At 38.9% G+C, this 17,677-nt stretch overlaps 1 protein-coding gene across 1 annotated transcript in view; it reads left to right on the top strand.

Annotated features, from left to right (window-relative positions):
• Positions 1–1,702: 1,702 nt before the first annotated feature.
• Positions 1,703–17,677, top strand: part of LOC115218467 (heat shock protein 75 kDa, mitochondrial) — a 192,406-nt gene continuing 176,431 nt past the window's right edge. The window contains exons 1-2 of the mRNA XM_029788301.2: positions 1,703–1,861; positions 6,361–6,564. Of these exons, the coding sequence (XP_029644161.1) occupies positions 1,726–1,861; positions 6,361–6,564 (340 nt within the window). The 5' untranslated portion in view covers positions 1,703–1,725. The remainder of the gene's footprint in view (positions 1,862–6,360; positions 6,565–17,677) is intronic.

A 17,677-nucleotide genomic window follows, 5' to 3' on the forward strand; every position in this document is an offset into this window, starting at 1 on the left:
ACCAAAGGTTTGAGTATCAGAGAAACATGTCCGATATATACTTTCTCTGCTAAAGAGAGTATATTGTTATTGCAGGTGGTTAGAGTACTGGACTCGCAATCATAATGCCGTGGTTTCATTTCCTGGGTCGGGTAGCACGTTATATGCTTGAGCAAGGTATTTCATTTCACGTTAATCCAGTCTACTCGACTGTAAAGGAATACCATCCTAGTCCGAGTGGAGCTCACTTTCCCTCCTGCTGTCGCATGTGCCACTGGGTCAATGTCGGCAGAGCTAAGAGAATGCCCATGCTTGTTAGCGACTACACGGTCAGCTGCAGCTATAAGTGAAAGCATGGTACATGTTACCAATCGATACTTCTTTCCGACTGATGGCTATGGTCAGATTGTCGTCGGTGGGGATTTGATTACGCACATATATGCATACATACGGGGATACATCGATAAATGCATACAATTCTGCCAGGGCGGGATTAAGACCTACAGAGGTCCTAAGCACTTAGGGCCCCCATATATATGTAATTTAAAATATTTTGCGCCCTTTTCAAACCTAGCCAGGCTCATGGGCCCGGTTTCCCGGTTTCTGTGGCGTATGTGTTCCCACCGTACCCAGCTGGACGGGACGCGTTACTCAAGAAACAGGAAGAAAGAGTGAGAGAAAGTTGGGGCGAAAGAGTGCAACAGGGGTCCTCATCTTGATTGTTGTTAACAACGTTTCGGCTGTTGTACCTTCTAGTCTTCATCAGGCATATGGCGTAGTGATTAAAAGCGCGGGCTACTAACCCCAAGATTCCGAGTTCGATTCCAGACAGTGACCTGAGTAATAATAGTAATAATAATAATAATAACATCGAAAAATACCATAGGAATGAGAACCTGCCCACGGGCATATGGTGTGGTAGTTAAGAGCACGGGCTATTAACCCTAAGATTCCGAGTTCGATATCAGGCGGTGACCTGAATAAAAATAATAATAATATAATAATAATAATAATAATAATAATAATAATAATAATAATAATAATAATAATAATAACAACAACAACAACAACAACATCGAAAAATACCTTAGGAATTAGAACCCAAGTTCGAAATTTTCCCAAAACACCTGATGAAGGCTGGAGGGTACATCAGCCGAAATGTTATGTTAACAACAAAGATGAGGACAAATATCCGTCAAATGTAAATAATGTACTCTTAGAATATTATTTGAGCAAGTTTAAAAGTAATTTGTTTTGTTTGTTGTAAACCATTTTCCCATTTCTGTGGTCCCCTTCGTGCCCTAAGCAGTTGTTTATCTTGCTAAATGGTTAATCCTGCGCTGATATCTACATACATTCATTCATACATACATAAACGCATATATACACACTCATACATAGATTCATTCATACATATTCATAGATACACAGATACATACATACATGCATAAATAAATGCATGCATACATACATACATACAGACAGACACAGACATATACACATCCCTCCATGTATACATTATATACACACATATACATCAAGCATGAATAACAACACCGAAGATAAGTGAAAACCTATTAAACGCGATTTATGTAAAAGATTACTACGTAGATGTACACACACACACGCACGCATTCATTCATTCATTTTTAAAAAATCTACTATCACTCAGCTGATTGCAGTTTCAATCCTTGTTAATTGCAGGTGACCTCTTAGAGGTCATTTCATATCTCAGAAAGAGGCTATATGAAAATGGCGACTTCTATCCGTACATGTGTTCCGCCGTTCTACCGTTGTTTAACAATGAGAAAATTTTCAACCTGTGTGCGTCCTCTACGAACTGTTACCCTGCACACGAAGGCCACTAGGTCTCACTCTGTCGGTAAGGACATTAAAAAAAAAAAAAAGACATAACATATCCCTGTCCTCATCATTAATAACACTACCACCATCATCATCGCCTCTGTGTTCCTCTATCTCTCTCTTCCTATTTAACACCTTAATTGTAAATACTTACACCATCTGACTGTATTTACGCTTCGAACCATCCATTCTCTAGTTTGTCTGTGTATTCATCTATCTAGCTTATCTCTCTGTCTATCGGTAAAGCTGTCGAATCTGTAAGTAAACACCAACTTCTCTGTGTATAACGAAAGGAACTACATAGAAACGACATGCCACATTTTTCATCTAATTTACAAATAAATGATCGTTTTACTTAAATGACTACTAAGATTAATTAAACTAACCTAATTATTGTTTTATTGTATATTTTATAGACATAAAACACCATACCTTGGAATTTTTGTCGATGTTCAGGGATTCCACACGTGTGTAGTGTAAATAATACGTTATTGAGACAACGAGGGAATCTGTAATTACTGAGACTAATTAAACAGAGTTAATTACAGTTTTATAGTAAAATTTCTAAACAATAAAGTACCATAATTTAGAATTGTAAATATTTGAGATATTCCAGCATGTAATTTCTATGTGGCCCCTTCCGTTTTTGTACGGAAGGTCATTTATCGACAGATTCGAAACTTTACCTATGTTTGTAATTGTTTCTGCCGCTGAATATTAAATTATGAAATCATGTACGTTTATACACTCACATATATACATACATGCTGATATATATATATACACACATATATATCATATACATACACACCCATATAAAACACGTGTTTAGCACCACGGTGAAGGACGGAGTATGTGGTCCTTAATAAATAATTATTATAATATTATCACAAATGTGTGTGTTATAACAGGGGAGAAGGGGGTGATAAGATTCTGTGACGTTCATGCACATTCGCAAAAACATTGAAATAGAGATCTAACAAAAATAAAAAGAACCGAAGTTAAAATAGCGACTCTGAAGAACAGGAACCAGTTTACGGACACCGTTTACCTGGAGTGGAATCTCAAAATTTATGAATGTTTTCGTTATACTATCAATTGATACAACCTCTGTGAACCTGATATACCCTACCACACACACTCATATACACATGCAAACATTTCAAACACACGCTTGTACACGTATTTCTACACAGGCAACCCTTCGGAGATGGTACCGAAAGATTGCTTTTACATATAGATATATATATATATATATATATATATATATAATATTCATATTATTAGAACGTATTTGCGTATTTTATTTAACTACTTTGTTGATCGGTTATATTGCTCCTTACTGTCTATCTATCTATCTATCTATCTATCTATCTATCCATTCATCTATCTATGTCCTGTTCCTCACGTGTTGCTCGTATTTTACCCTTCAAAGTACCCCCTTACCAACCAAACAAGCGATCTACTCAGCTACGCCGCTTTATATATATCATCATCATCATATATATATATATATATACATGTGTGTGTGTGTTTATGTATATGTGTGTATATATAACCTTTCCCTAAAGTCCCATTTATCGACCTCTGCAGTCGCTCGAGCTGCTAGAAATACCAGCTAAATCTCCTTCAAATCATACCATACTGCCATAACACACACACACGTGAGTATGTGGTCCGGTGTACGCATGTTTGGGACATTTTTGATCGTAGGTCTTCTCGGTCATGGCTAGCCTAGGGCTGAACAACAACAATAACAAATACCTCTTTACCGTTGTTAGCTTTACTCTATGTAGTCGGTATCGTTTTCTCCTTGACAGTGCTAAAGGGCATCGCTGCATGATCGTTCGATCTGTTAAGAAATAGAAGTCAACTTCCCCTAAAATAACACCCTTCTGTCTTAGAGAGAAAAAAAGTGCCACATTAAGTAATGTTTGGATACTTTTATATATATATAAACTGGATGGTCGAATCTGGAATGTCTTTGATTATCGGATAAATGAGGTTTGACTTGGCTCAGAATAACGAGGCAACGATAGCTTGTATTTAGTTGTTTGGCCTGCTAGAAATGGCAGCCAAATCTCCTTTAAATTATGCCTTAAAAATGAATGATACAAATGGGAGACAGCTGGATCAAAGATGGATCGCCATTCATCATAGGTTTGCTTATTCTGGACTAACCTGAGTTTTTGCTTTCTTATACGATAGCTGTGTGGTCAAGAAGCTTGCTTTGCAGCCACATGTTTTCTGGTTCAATCCCACTGCATAGCACCTTAGGCAAGTGTCTTTTTCTGTAGACCTTGTGAGTGGATTTGGTTGAGAGAAACTAGTGAAGCCCGTTATGTGTGTTTTTCTTTATCTCCCTCACTTCCACTGCTTGGCCACTGGTATTGGTTTGTTTATGTCCCCTTAACCTGGCAGTTTAGGAAGTGACCAACTTGAAACCATGTAGTTGGGAAGTAGACTTCTTACCAGCTCCATACTTGTGCCTATATATATATATATATATATATTTACACACACATATATATATATACTACAAAGTAAGATAGGGGTTATGGGTGTATCCCACTATGGGATATATATATATATATATATATATATATATATCATTGTCGTCATCATTTAATGTCTGTCTTCCATGTTAGCTTGGCCTGGATGGTTTGATAGGAGCTGGCCAGGCAGAAGACTGCACCAGACTTCTGTGTCTGTTTTGGCACAGTTTTTATGACTGGATGCCCTTCCTAAAACCAGGCACCTCGCAGAGCAGACTGTCCACTCTGTAAGGTGGTAAACACATATAAACATACATTCACAGATGCATACATCTGTGTGTGTGTTAAGAAGCTTGCCTCCCAACCATGTCTGGGGTTTAGTCCCATAGTACAGCATATTGGACAAATATCTTCTACTGTTGCCCCAAGCTGATCAAAACCTGAGTGAATTTGATAGACAGAAACTCAAAAAGGGAGCTCATTTTATATATGTATGTGAGCATTTCTGTGTGCGTGCCCTTATCTTGACATCACTTGGTACTTGTAAGTGACCATCATTGTCATACAAGTGAAATTATTCATTTACAATAAACTGTGGAAAACCTGTCAGGCCATGGGGGAATATTAGCTTGCTGGAAAACCAGTGGCTGTTGGTGACAGAAAGGGTATTTGGCCTTAGAAAACCTACCTCAGCAAATTCCATGTGACCTGTGCAGGCATGGAAAAGTGAATGTTAAATGTTGATGATGATGATATATATATGTATAAATATATATATATATATATATATGTATATATATATATATATATATATATATATATATATATATATATATATATATATATGATATCCATATTTTTCTATGTTTGCATGAATGAGATGTGAGTTTATTGGGGGAAGATTTTTTTCACCTGGATTGGCCCTTCTAGGCACCAATCCCCACCTGTTTCCAAGCAAAGTAACAATAATCTCCCAGTTTATCAAGTGACATCATGAACATGGATATGTGGAGAATTGGAGAGAAACAACACAACATGAATAAACCTTTTGCTCAGGCTTGCTTTCACAGTGGAGTGCAAGCAAAGGACACTGCTTGCATAAACAGTAATGCCTTTGTTTACTGTCACTGAATACACATGAGGATGAGAGGCAATACAAACACACAGAAAAATGTACTTTTCTTATATTTCCCAAATTTCCCATAAAATTCAAATATAGATGATGCCTACCTTAGTCTTAATGCACAAATAATAGAAAGATTTGAGCACATGTATGTGTTTCCAAAGATAGGGAAGAGAGCAGTCTTATGTTGTCATAACTGCCATCATCATTTAATGTCCATTTTCTGTGCTGACATTGGTTGGATGGTTTAACAAGAGGTGGTGAGCCAGAGGACTGCATCAAGCTCCAGTGTCTGCTTTGGCATGATTTCTACAGCTGGATGCCCTTCTTAACACCGACCACTTTACAGAGTGAACTGGGTGCTTTTTATGTGCAACAGGTACTAACAAGATCACCAAGTAACTCACAAGACAAGACTCCTCCACTGAGGTAGGAAGCAGCATTGAGGGAGATGGCTTTGTGCTTGGTGATGTGAGGTATTATGACTGAGGGGTAGAAAATTATATTTGACTCCGCACTGCTTGTACTGGGTCTTTTATTCTGTTCAAACTTACTTTTTTATTCATATAAAATATTATATATATGTGCATGTGTGTACATCAATTTACATAAATGATAATAAATAAACAAGGATTAACCAATTTCATCAGCCAACTTTTCATTCAAAGTCATTATAATTTCAGTCCTTGCGAAAAGTTGGGCTTGATTGTCTGGAAAGCAGCAGGGAGGGAAAAAAAAAAGCCATATGAAGTAGATTCTTATGACTGAAAAAACTCAGTACAGACATAAGACTGGTTTGCAAAACATGAACAAATGCATACAGAGCATGAATGAAATACACACAAAAACACACACATACATACATACATATATAACCGTCTCTTTTTCTTTGTTTATCAGCTGAAGTTTATCGGGCCATCAATTGTTCAGCCAAAGACCAGGCTTTAAGACCATCAAGGTTCCTTACAAGGAATTTCTCCAGCCCATTGCGAAGTATATGTTCCAGCCGTTATTTGAGCTCATCTGCTCAAGAATCAGTCGATGACAGCAGTAGCACCGAGGATGATTACCATTCCATCATAAAAAGCGATGAATGTGCAAAAGGTAAGACTTTGTTTTTTTTTTTTTACAATATCATTTTTGTTTATTTCTTTATTTTACGTCTGTTTTTTCAGGCCAGCATTGGTTAGATGAGTATATTATTGAGGCATTGTTTAACTGCCAGATGCCCTTTGCCCTTTATCTATTTTTAGTTATTTAGCTTCATAATGGTCTCTTATTTAGTCAGCAATTTTGAGAGGAGGGGTTCATACCATTGACCTCACTACATTACTGGCATTTCATTTTATTGGCTCTTAGGGGGAATGAAAGGCACAACTTACTGAGGCAATCCTCATACAAATATATATGTATATATATATATATCATGGTTTATAATCATTCAAAAGAAGATAAGAAAATATAGCATTTAATAAAAATTTATTATCTTCAAAAATCAAACATAGTCCCTTACAGCTGTTTCAATTCAGCTTAAAGGATTAAAATCATTTTATTTGGCAAAACTCTTCAGAGGGGCAGAAAAAAGATATACTGTTAGGTTTTTAATATGTTGTGCCTTAGAATCATTGCAGCAGACTTACTTTCTTTTGAATGATCATAAACCATGATTTATATATAAACTTATTGTTTTATGAATATCATCATTCATAACAAATATTAGGTATTAAACCAGTAATTCATTGGTTGATACCATCTCTTAATGAGGCTAATTTAACCTCTAATTGAATTTATATTTATTTATATATATATATAAATTAGTATACATTTAAACACAAAAGAGGCCAGCTTTAACAGGTTGCCTAGCATGCTAGAAAGAACAGTCAAAAAGTCCAAACCACAGTTAAGAGCAATTTCAAAGGGAATGGAAAATAAAAACATTTACCATGTTTTACTCCCTTCAAAATTGCTCTTAACTGTGGTTTGAACTTTTTGACTGTTCTTTCTAGCATGTTAGGCAACCTGTTAAGGCTCGCTTCTTTTGTGCTTAAATGTACACTAATTTTTATATGAAAAATATGTCTATTGACTTTGTATACATACTAGGCCACTGGTAGAAAAAATTTCTATAATTTTTCCTACCCTATATTAATTTATATATGTATGTATGAGTGTGTGTGTGTGTGTCTGGTGGCATGTAAAAAGCACCCAGCATATTCTGTTAAGTAGTTGGTGCTAGGAAGGGCACCCAGCCCCAGAAATCATGCTGCAACAGACAATTGTAGTCTGGCCAGCTCCATGTCAAACCGTCCAATTCATGCCAGCATGGAAAGCGGACGTTAAACAACGATGAGGTGTCCATATTAAATCCCTTCCCCACAACATATCTCCCCTATACCCTCTCCGTTTACCAGGGCCATTCATCACATCCCTCACTCTAGGTCCCTCTCACTCACCCTCTCCGATCCCTGGTCCATTTCACTATATACACCACCCCTGTAACTTGGGTGTATGGTCCCTTCCTCTCATCTCCATCACATCTTCACCACTTTTTCTTCTTCTTCTCTCTCTCTCTCTCTCTCTCTCCATTTGAGGTAACCATATTTCTCTTCTACTGCAAGACACTCAAAGTTGAGGGATCTTGTCCTGCTGTTCATTATTTACATTTGATGGATATTTGTCCTAATCTTGTTTGTTGTTAACACATTTCGGCTGATATACCCTCCAGCCTTCATCAGGTGTCTTGGGAAAATTTCGAACCTGAGTTCTCGTTCCTAAGGTATTTTTCAATGTTGTTGTTATTATTATTATTATTATTATAACATCGAAAACTACCTTAGGAATGAGAACACAGGTTTGAAATTTCCCCAAAACACCTGATGAAGGCTGGAGGTTATATCGGCCGAAATGTGTTAACAACAAACAAGATGAGAACAAATATCTGTCAAATGTAAATATTATACATAATTCCTCATCTCTTAAATATAGAACTGTACTCTGCTGTTGCAGTGCTACACAAATAGCACCCGGTACACTATAAATTGGTTGGTGTTAAGAAGGGCATTCAGCTGTAGAAACCATACTCAAACAGACAGCAGAGCTTGGCACAATTCTCTGACTTGACAGTTCCTGTCGGACCATTCTCCCCATGCCAGTGTGGAACATGGATATTAAATGATGATGATGATGTTTTTGTGTGTCCTTGTCTTATCATGTAATAGTTCTAAATGAATGACACCATCATACAAGTGATGCTGTTCGTCTCCAATCTTCCATGAAAGACATGTCCAACCATGGAGAAATATTACCTCCATTGAAAACAATTGCGGGTTAGCGAGCAACCAACCTGAACCGGGCAACCAAACATAGAAAAATCTGCTTCACCAAATTCCTCCTGAGCCATGCAAGCATGGAAAAGTGGACATAAAAACAAATGATGATGCATATATATATAATCAATATATACATATAGGTGTGGCTGTGTGGTAAGATGCTTGCTTCCCAGCCACATGGTTCTGGGTTCAGTCCCACTGCGTGGCACCTTGGACAAGTGTCTTCTACTATAGCCTTGGGCCGACCAAAGCTTTGTGAGTGGATTTGGTAGATGGAAACTGAAAGAAGCCTTTTGTGTGTGCATATATATATATATAGGGAAAGTTTACGAAAAAAACAAAAGACGAAGACAGGTGGTGTACAAAACAAACAGATGTATTAGTATAACGCTCAGGAATAGAAAAAGTCTTTTATGTTTCGAGCCTACGCACTTCTACAGAAAAGTACACAGAAAAAACAAGGAGAGAAAAAAAAATGTGTGTAGTGGCTGTATGTATGTATGTATGTGTGTGTGTGTCTTTGTGTCTGCTTGTCACCATCACTTGACAACCGTTGTTGGTGTGTTTACATCCCCAAAACTTAGCTGTTTGTCTAAAGAGACTGATAGAATAATTACTAAGCTTACAAAAAATAAGTCCTGGGGTTGATTTCTTCAACTACAAAATATTTTAAGGCAGTGCTCCAGCATGGTTGCAGTCAAATAACTGAAGTAAAAGAATAAAAGAATATATATTTAATATATATATAATTTATATTCTTTTATCCTGTTTTGGTCATTAGACTGTGGCCATGCTGGGGCACTGCATATATGTGTGTGCACATGTGCATATATATGTGTGTGTGTGTGTATACTCACACACACACACATGCACAAACATACTACAAGGCATTCAATGCTGCTCTTGTATCATTTCTGTCAGCTTAACAATTTAATCACAACAACAGCGATGATGACGATGATGATGATGATGCTGGCTTGAAATAGATTCTAGAACCATCCAGATAGTTTATTCCATAGGCCCATCTCCTTCTACGTATCACTTAATTCAATTTTCGAAATCCAATCATTCCCTGAAAGAGAAGTTATTAGCATTCCAGTACATTGACCAATTAGATAAATAAGTGATTGGGCTGTAGTGGCAGTGGTGGTGGTGGTGGTGGTGGTGGTGGTGGTCGCTGGTGGCAGCATGGTGGCAGTGGTGGTGATGGTTGCAGTTGTGGTGCTGTGTGGTTGCTGTAATGATGGTTGTAGTGGTGGAGGGAGTGGTCAGGGTGGTGGGGATGGTTGTGGTGATGGTGGTGCTTGTAGTGGTAGTGGGGATGGTTGTGGTGGTGGTGATGGTGGTGGTAGTGGGGATGTTTGTGGTGGTTGTAGTAGTGGTTGCAGTGGTGGTGGTGATGGTTGCAATGCTGGTAGTGGTGGTGGTTGCAGTGCTGGTAGTGGTGGTGATGGTGATAGTTGTGGTGGTGCTGGTTGTGGGCAACATGGCGGTCATGATTGTGACGATGATGGTGATGGTGGTAGTTTTGTTTGACATTAACATGATGATGGCGGTGATGTATGCAGTAGTAGTAGTAGTGGGGTGTAGGGGGTCATGTTGATAATGATGATTGTGATGATAATGATGTTATCTGGGGGAATTTTATTTATTTATTTATTCTTTTTTGCTTTGTGGAATTGTAACTTTTGTCTTGCAGAAAGTACTATAGCACCATTATTATTATTATTAGTAGTAGTAGTAGTAGTAGCAGCAGCAGCAGTAGTAGTAGCAGTAGCAGCAGCAGCAGCAGCAGCAGTGGTTGAGGTGCTGGTGTAAGTTAAAGTACATTATTGCTGGGTGATGTTGATTGACTTTAGGGGGTGTAGGCCAGTAGGAAGGGAGGGGTCTGGGGGTTGTATAAAGTAGGTGTTGATGACGATGATTGTATCAGTGTTGATGATGAAGGCTTGAGGATCTTTGCTAATGTGCACGGCTGCTCTAAATTGGGTTGCTAATTGGCTTGGTGCGTCAGCTTCATTGCAGTAAGTTTGGTAAACAGGCTTATTGCTGCAAGTGATGGCACCAGTTTTTAAGTTATTCAATTCAATTCCATCAAAGTCTTCTTCAGCTGATAATCGAGTCTCTTTTGGTGGTGTAGCAGCATCGTGTCGTCTTGTTTATTAGTGGACAGACAAGTCTTGATGAGGAAAGCAAAATGACAAGAGAAAAAAAGAAGATAATTTTTACTGGATTTCCAAGCTGTCTCTTCATCTGTTGCTAACTACAGCTGTGTTGTTACTATTGCTAACCATCTTACATTATTGCGAGCTGCAACAGCGTTAACTATTGCGTTGTTGCTAACCATAACAGCTCTGGCTCTTGCGATGTCGTTAATGCATTTGTGCTCACAGCAATAGTGTTACGTTTTTGTGCTGTTGCTAACCACCTCCGCATTACTACTAGTCATTGTGGTGTTAATGCTTGTGCTGTTGCAAGCTGCAACAGTGTTAATTCTTATATTTTTGCTCACTGCAATGACAACATTAGCACTTTTTTGTTGTTGTTTCCAGCTCTTTTTGTTAACCACACTGGTGTTAACTTTTGGGCTGTTGCTAACTACCATTACCTACATTGTTGCTAACCACAGTAGTGTTAACTCTTGTTACTTGCTACAAGGACATTATCCGTTTTTGATGTTGATGGCTCTTATTGCTAGCCGTAACAGTGTTAACATTCTATGCTGATAATGATTTTTATTGCTATTATTTCTAGGAGATCAAGTGACCCTCCAAAGCAGGATCTCCAATCTTTTCACTACCAAGGACCTCCACTTTTTATTTAACCCTTTTGTTACCATAGCACTGTTGAAATAAGGTGCCTGTGCTTTGATTCATTTTGAAAATAATGAAGAATTCAGGAAAAACTTTTGTCACGATTAAACCTGGGTTTGGACCATAAACTAACATGATATTTTGAAGAAAGGTTTTCAATTTAGATTACATTAAAAACTGGAAGTTTAGGTCACAGAACCACATTGTTTTTGGTGGTTTGGTATGAAAAGAATTTTATGAATTTTCCCACTGACTCCCAGATTTTTCAAAAGTCTATATACTTCAACAAATTTTGAACTCAGCTCATGGACCAATGAACAGTCTTTGTGGGTCACTCCCAGTGATCTGCTGAAACCCTGAGTATTACCTCTGTGGCACCCCTTCTGCAGCGTGTGCCTCTCTTTACCAGTACTATCTTTGTGAACATCCCCTAGTGTATAGCCTTCCCTGTTAGCTTGTACGGTTAAGGGGTTTATAGGGGTTGCTTTTGTGCAAAACTGGGTCTTCTTAGAGGCAACCCCATTCATCTATTGATAGGGAACAATGGATTGCACGGGATGAAGCTAGGAGTGATTTGATTGCTGAAAAGGAGCCACATGTTTGCTCCTGCTGTATAATGGTGGTAGTGGTGGTCAGCCTAGCTACAGAGAAATGGTGGCATGATTGTATTGACAGGGTCTTCACAGCCATCATCATCATAATAATCCCTGCCACATTACCATCACCACCATCATCATTGTCATGATCATCACCATCGTCACCATCACAGTAGCCATTCCTACTTGTACTATAACTTCATTATCATCATCACCATCATCGTCATCATTATCATCGTGTCATTATTATCATCATCACCATCACAATAGCCATTCCTATTTATACTATAACTGGCTTTCATCATCATCATCACCATCATCGTCATCATCATTATCATCGGTGTCATCATCATTGTAATCATCATCATCACAATAGCCATTCCTATTTATACTATAACTGGCTTTCATCATCATCATCGTCATCATCATCAACGTCATCATCATCATCGTCGTCGTCGTCATCCTATTATATCTATTCTGAAATAGCATGGTTTGTATAAAAATCAATCTTGTGTGTGTGTGTGAGAGAGAGAGAGATAGTGTGTCTGAATGTGTGTATGTGTTTGAGAGTGTGTGTGTTGTGAAATGTGGTCAAAAGGTGAGTAGGGGGGGAGTATGTGTCATTCCACTGCAAGAGTAGCAGGAAGTAAGACCAATGGTGGTGGTGGTGTTGGGTGGACAGAGGCTGACTGTCCATTCCAGCCAACCTACTGGTCAACCAGCCATCTGGCTAACTGACCACTAGGCTGGTCAGTGTACAGAACCAAAACAACTGTCTCTGGACAACAGTCTAGCCAGTTCTCCGGACATAGTTACCTTGGTAACAGGAGCTCTGATGTGGTCAGACTGATTGAATGCTTTAGAGTGTGAAGAATTGTGTGTGTGTGTGTGTATGTGTGAGTAAAAGAGAGGAGAGAATTTGTGTGTATATATGTGTGTGATGGAGAGAGAGTGTGTGAATGTCTGATTATTCCTGTGACGTGTGAAGGTATCTTTTTGTGTGTGTGTGTGTGTGTACTTGAGAGAAGTGAATCTGTGTGTGTGAGAGAGAGAGAGAGAAACTGCATATATGAGAGAAGCAGTATGTGTATCAGAACATATGTATGACTGTCATTGTGCACATGAATGTGTGTGTGTGTGTGTATGCAATTGTGAATCAATCGTGAAGCAACAGTTTCAATCCTGCTATGGGACATCTCAGACCAATGTCTTTTACCATTAGCTTCAGGTGAGATCACATCTTGTGAGTGAAATTGGTTTCACGAAAACTGTGAAACCATCATCATTGTCATCAGCATCATCATTAGCATCATTTTTAACAGCCACTTTTCCATACTTGCTTATATCAGATGGAATTTTTTGTGGCAGATTTTCTACAGCCAAGATGCACTTCCTGTTGCCACCACCCCCATCTGTTTCCAGGCAAGGTAGTAATAGCACCTGTATGATGGTGACACTTACTTATGAGCATTACATTATGTTGAAACTAAGTGACACACAGACTCAAGTTTTCGTTATCATTTAACGTCTTTTCCATGCTTGCCTGGGTCAGACAGAATTCATTGAAGCAGATTTTCAAGCGCCAGACGCCCTTCTTGTTACCAATCCTCACCCATTTCCAAGTAATGTAATATTTCCTTGTTACTAGATATGGAAATGAAGGACACCACTTGTACGACATTGATGCTTGTTTACAATGACCATGTGATATCAAGCCAAAGAGTAACACACATGTGCTCATACACATACAAACATACACACATCTGTATATTATTGGGTTGTCTGGAAAGTTTGTGCAGATTTTTGAAGGAATAAAAAAGGTCAATAAATACTTGTCATTACATTTTTAATCAACCAAATATGAATCGTTTTGTTGCACAACACGTCTCCATCTTTCCTTTAACTTGAAATTACCCTCTTCGTAGAATTGAGGTGGTTTCATGACAAAGAATTCATCAAGGTATCTTTTTACATCATCCAAGGAATTGAAATTTTTACCATTAAGACTATTCTGCAGAGAACTGAATAAGTGGAAATCCGAAGGAGCAATATCTGGTGAATATGGAGGGTGGGGTAACACATCCCAGCTGAGCTGCAGCAATTTTTGTCTGGTTCCCAAAGCATCAAGTGCTGAAAATGAACTTTCTTATCTTCCATTTTAAAGGATTACAAAACTAACACAGGTTATAGGAACATAAGCCTTCCACAAAAAGATAGCTTAAACTGTTCTCTAAATGGAGGTGTTGTCAAATCCTATTTTATGGACTCAACCATGTTCTAAAATAAGTTGAAAGGTAAGCTACTATAAATCGGCACAAACTTTCCGGATAACCCAATATAATATATGTGTGTGTGTGTGATGGGCTTCTTTCAGTTTCCCTCCACCAAAACCACTCGCAAGGCATTGGTCAGCTGAGGGCTATGGGCTATCATAGATGCTTGCTACTGGGGGACTGTACCCAGATCCACATGGTTGGGAAGCAAACCTCTTGACCACATAGCCAAGCCTGCATCCACATTTTACATTCTAGAGCAGTGGTTCCCAACCTTTTCACTACTAAGGACCCCTTTTATTTAAATGAGTTTTCCCACAGGCCCCTTTTAATATGCTTATCTTTATGTAGCCATAGTGGATGAGTTTCTTTTGAGCATTGGGCCTGGACCTCACAGAGGCAAGGTGGTTGAGTTCCTTTCGAGCATTGGGCCCCATGGTGGAAAAGTGGTCAAGTTCCTTTCAAGTATTGGGCCTTACGGAGGCAATGACCAAGACCTTTGGCATCATGTCGTGCTTGAGAAGAAGACCCATCAAGCCAAGCAAAATTGCAGTTGTGGCAGATATCGGTGTCATGCAAATGGCACCCATGCTGGTAGCATATTAAAATACCCATTACACTCTCGGAGTGGTTGGTGCTAGGAAGGGCATCCAGCCATAGAAAACCATGCCAAATCAGACTGGAGCCTGGCGCAGCCTTCCAGCATGCCAGCTCAGTCAAACCGTCCAACCCATGCCAGCATGGACAACGGATGATAAGATGATGATGATGACATATATGAAATTTTGAATTTAGTTCATGGACCACAGGTTGGGAACCAGTGGTCTAGGAAGAGAACGGTATTGAGGAGAAGTTGACTATAGCTATCGTCCATTTGTTTATTATTTACTGTAGTGGTACAGGATGGGGTAGTGTAGAGGTTGTATTGGGAGCAAGACAATAGGGTACTGTTGTTATACAGTGACACCTTGGCTTACAAATTTAATTTGTTCCTGAAGGCCTTTTGTCACCCAAAATATTCATAAAGCAAAACTATATTTTCTCATAGAATATTCAAGAGAAGGTACAGTAAATACAAGCAGGGATGTGAACTGAGTGAAAGCTGTATAGCAACTGATGCTCTGCCTCTTATACTCCCAGCTTGGTGCCAACTATTGTTGCCAGTTTGCCTGTTTATTACTTGAGATACCATTTGTCTCCCAAAATGTTTTGTGTTTGAAAAATTGTTTGTAAACCAAATTTGTTCATGGTGCAAGGCATTCATAAACCAAGGTACCACTGTATATAGGTCAATGGTTCAAATCCTGTCATTGGTAGTACATCTTCTCTTCACTAAGCCATCTTCAAGTGAGTTCACTTGGGTTTTTTTTTTAGGAGAGGGAAGTGCCTCCTTCTTTGGTCAGCTCTGATTCAAAGAATGATCTTATGAAAGGAATTCCATCACAGAGTGAGATAACTGGACAATTGGGTACAGCTGTTTGGACAGCTGGCTATTTGGCACAGCTGACTGGACATAGAACCTGTTTTTGGCATCAATACTGTTTGGCACTGGAGGGAAACACACAAACACACTCATGCACAAATATACACATACAGAGAGAGAGAGAGAGAGCTGTTACAATTTACTAATTGGATGCAAATAACATAAACACTATCCCCTTCTCCTCAGACGCATAAATAAAGAGGAATATCCTCACACGCATAAAATAACCAGAGAGGGAGAGAAAAACATTAAAATGTTTGTGATAAAATAAGTCAGCATCAAATCAGATGCTACGTAGGTGGCAGCAAAATAGCAATGTCAAGACACCTCCGTTCCACCAGACATAGCCTTCCTGTTTTATTCTTATTCACCTGTCTCGTTTGATTTTTCTCTACCTGTCTCTGGGTTTTTTGTTTTATCTCTTAACCTTTTACTTGTTTCCGCCACTGGGCGGTGGTCATGCTGGAGCATCAGCTTTAATATTTTAGTCTATCAAATCGACCCCAGAACTTTTTTTTTTAAAGTCTGGTACTTATTCTATCACTCTCTTTTTGCTGAACCATTAAGTTATGAGGATGTAAACAAACCAATTGTGGTTGTCAAGCAGTAGTAGGGGGCTAACACAGAGACAAGAACTCACTCATGCACACTCACACACATACACATATACATATATATACAATGTGCTTCCACACAGTTTCCATCTACAAATTCACTTACAAAGTATTGGTTAGCTCTCTACTTTCACTTTCACTCTTGTTTGTTTTAAACTGATAAGACTGAAGATGATGATGATGATAACCATGGCCACCACTAATGACTACCATCATTAATGCATGGTGGCCTTCATCACTCTCTTTTCATTACAACAACATCCTAATTAAGCCCACAATAATGACTAGTGTACTTCTTTCTCTTCCTCTCTCCTCATCTTTTTTCCTTATCTACTCTTCCTTTCTCATCCTCTTCCCTCTTCTTGCTCTTCCTTTTCTTTTTCTCTTCCTCAACTTCCTCCTCCTCATCTCATTTGTTCTTTCCTCCTTTGCTTTTATCTTCCTCTTCTCCCCTTCTTCCAGCTCTTCTCCCTGTCAATTTTTCTTCCTTTTCTTTTCTTGCCCTCGTCATCCCCCTCCCTACTCTTCGCTTCCTCCTCGTACTACTCTCTCTCTATCGCTCCTCTTTATCTTTCTTCCCTTTCCTCCATCATGACTGCCACCTCCCCCTCGACCATCTTTCATTTCTCTATTCCTCCCTTTCTCCTCCACATCACAACACACAACCACTGCCACCCTACACTTTACATTCATCTTCTTCCCCCTCCTCTCTCATCCACCACTTCTTTTTTTTTTTATCAAGATCCTTTACTCACTGCTCTCATTCCTCTTCCTTCTCCTCCCCCTCCTCTGAGGTCTTATTCTTCTTTTTCGCCACCCCCACCATCTGTCCACACTATCCCCACACCTGGACAATGCCCATCATCAACATCATCGTCATCATCATATCATCCTCTCTGCCCACTCTGCAGCAACAGCTGTAATTAACTTGACCTAGAAATGTCAACGCAATATATGTGCATTCATATGCGTGGGCAGCAATGCATGTGCATATGTGTGGTATGCATTTATGGATGCATCTTAGGTTATGTGTGGTTATACATTCGCGCATGTGTGGGCGTGCATGCATACATCTGCAGCCATGTATAAATGCATCGTTGATAGTGTGT

Source organism: Octopus sinensis, linkage group LG13 (genome assembly GCF_006345805.1).
Source record: "Octopus sinensis linkage group LG13, ASM634580v1, whole genome shotgun sequence".
Classification (NCBI taxonomy): domain Eukaryota; kingdom Metazoa; phylum Mollusca; class Cephalopoda; order Octopoda; family Octopodidae; genus Octopus; species Octopus sinensis.